The 348-nt window shown below is 59.2% G+C and overlaps 1 protein-coding gene across 1 annotated transcript in view; it reads right to left on the reverse strand.

Annotated features, from left to right (window-relative positions):
- The window catches only part of ZFP91 (ZFP91 zinc finger protein), a 6,648-nt gene that overhangs the window by 278 nt on the left and 6,022 nt on the right, over window positions 1-348 (reverse strand). The window contains exon 9 of the mRNA XM_010189303.1: window positions 1-300. This exon is cut by the window's left edge and continues 278 nt beyond it. Coding sequence (XP_010187605.1) covers window positions 1-300 — 300 coding nt within the window. The remainder of the gene's footprint in view (window positions 301-348) is intronic.

Genomic DNA, 348 nt, shown 5'->3' on the forward strand with positions numbered 1-348 from the left:
CTCCCCAAGGGGTCGGGAAGAAGGGGGAGGCCCTGGCCATCGGTGGGCGGGGTGATGGCCTCAGCGTTAGTGCCTAGGATGTCAGTGCTGGTGATCAGGGCGCCCGCGTTGGCAGCCAGAGCTTCGGCAATGAGCACTTCAGGGTGGCTCTTGGCTTTGTGGGCCACGACGCTGTCCTTCTTCTCAAATTTCTTGCCACAAATGTTGCAGGAGAACTGGTAGAAGGAGTCCGCATCGTGCTTCTTCATGTGCCAGTTGAGGGAAGCCTTCTGCCGGCAGGTGAACCCACAGATCTCACACCTGGGAGGGGAAAAGGGAGAGGTCAAAACACAGGGATGGCCCTCAACG

The sequence above is a fragment of the Mesitornis unicolor genome, unplaced genomic scaffold, assembly GCF_000695765.1.
Source record: "Mesitornis unicolor isolate BGI_N332 unplaced genomic scaffold, ASM69576v1 scaffold31697, whole genome shotgun sequence".
NCBI classification, from domain to species: Eukaryota; Metazoa; Chordata; class Aves; order Mesitornithiformes; family Mesitornithidae; genus Mesitornis; species Mesitornis unicolor.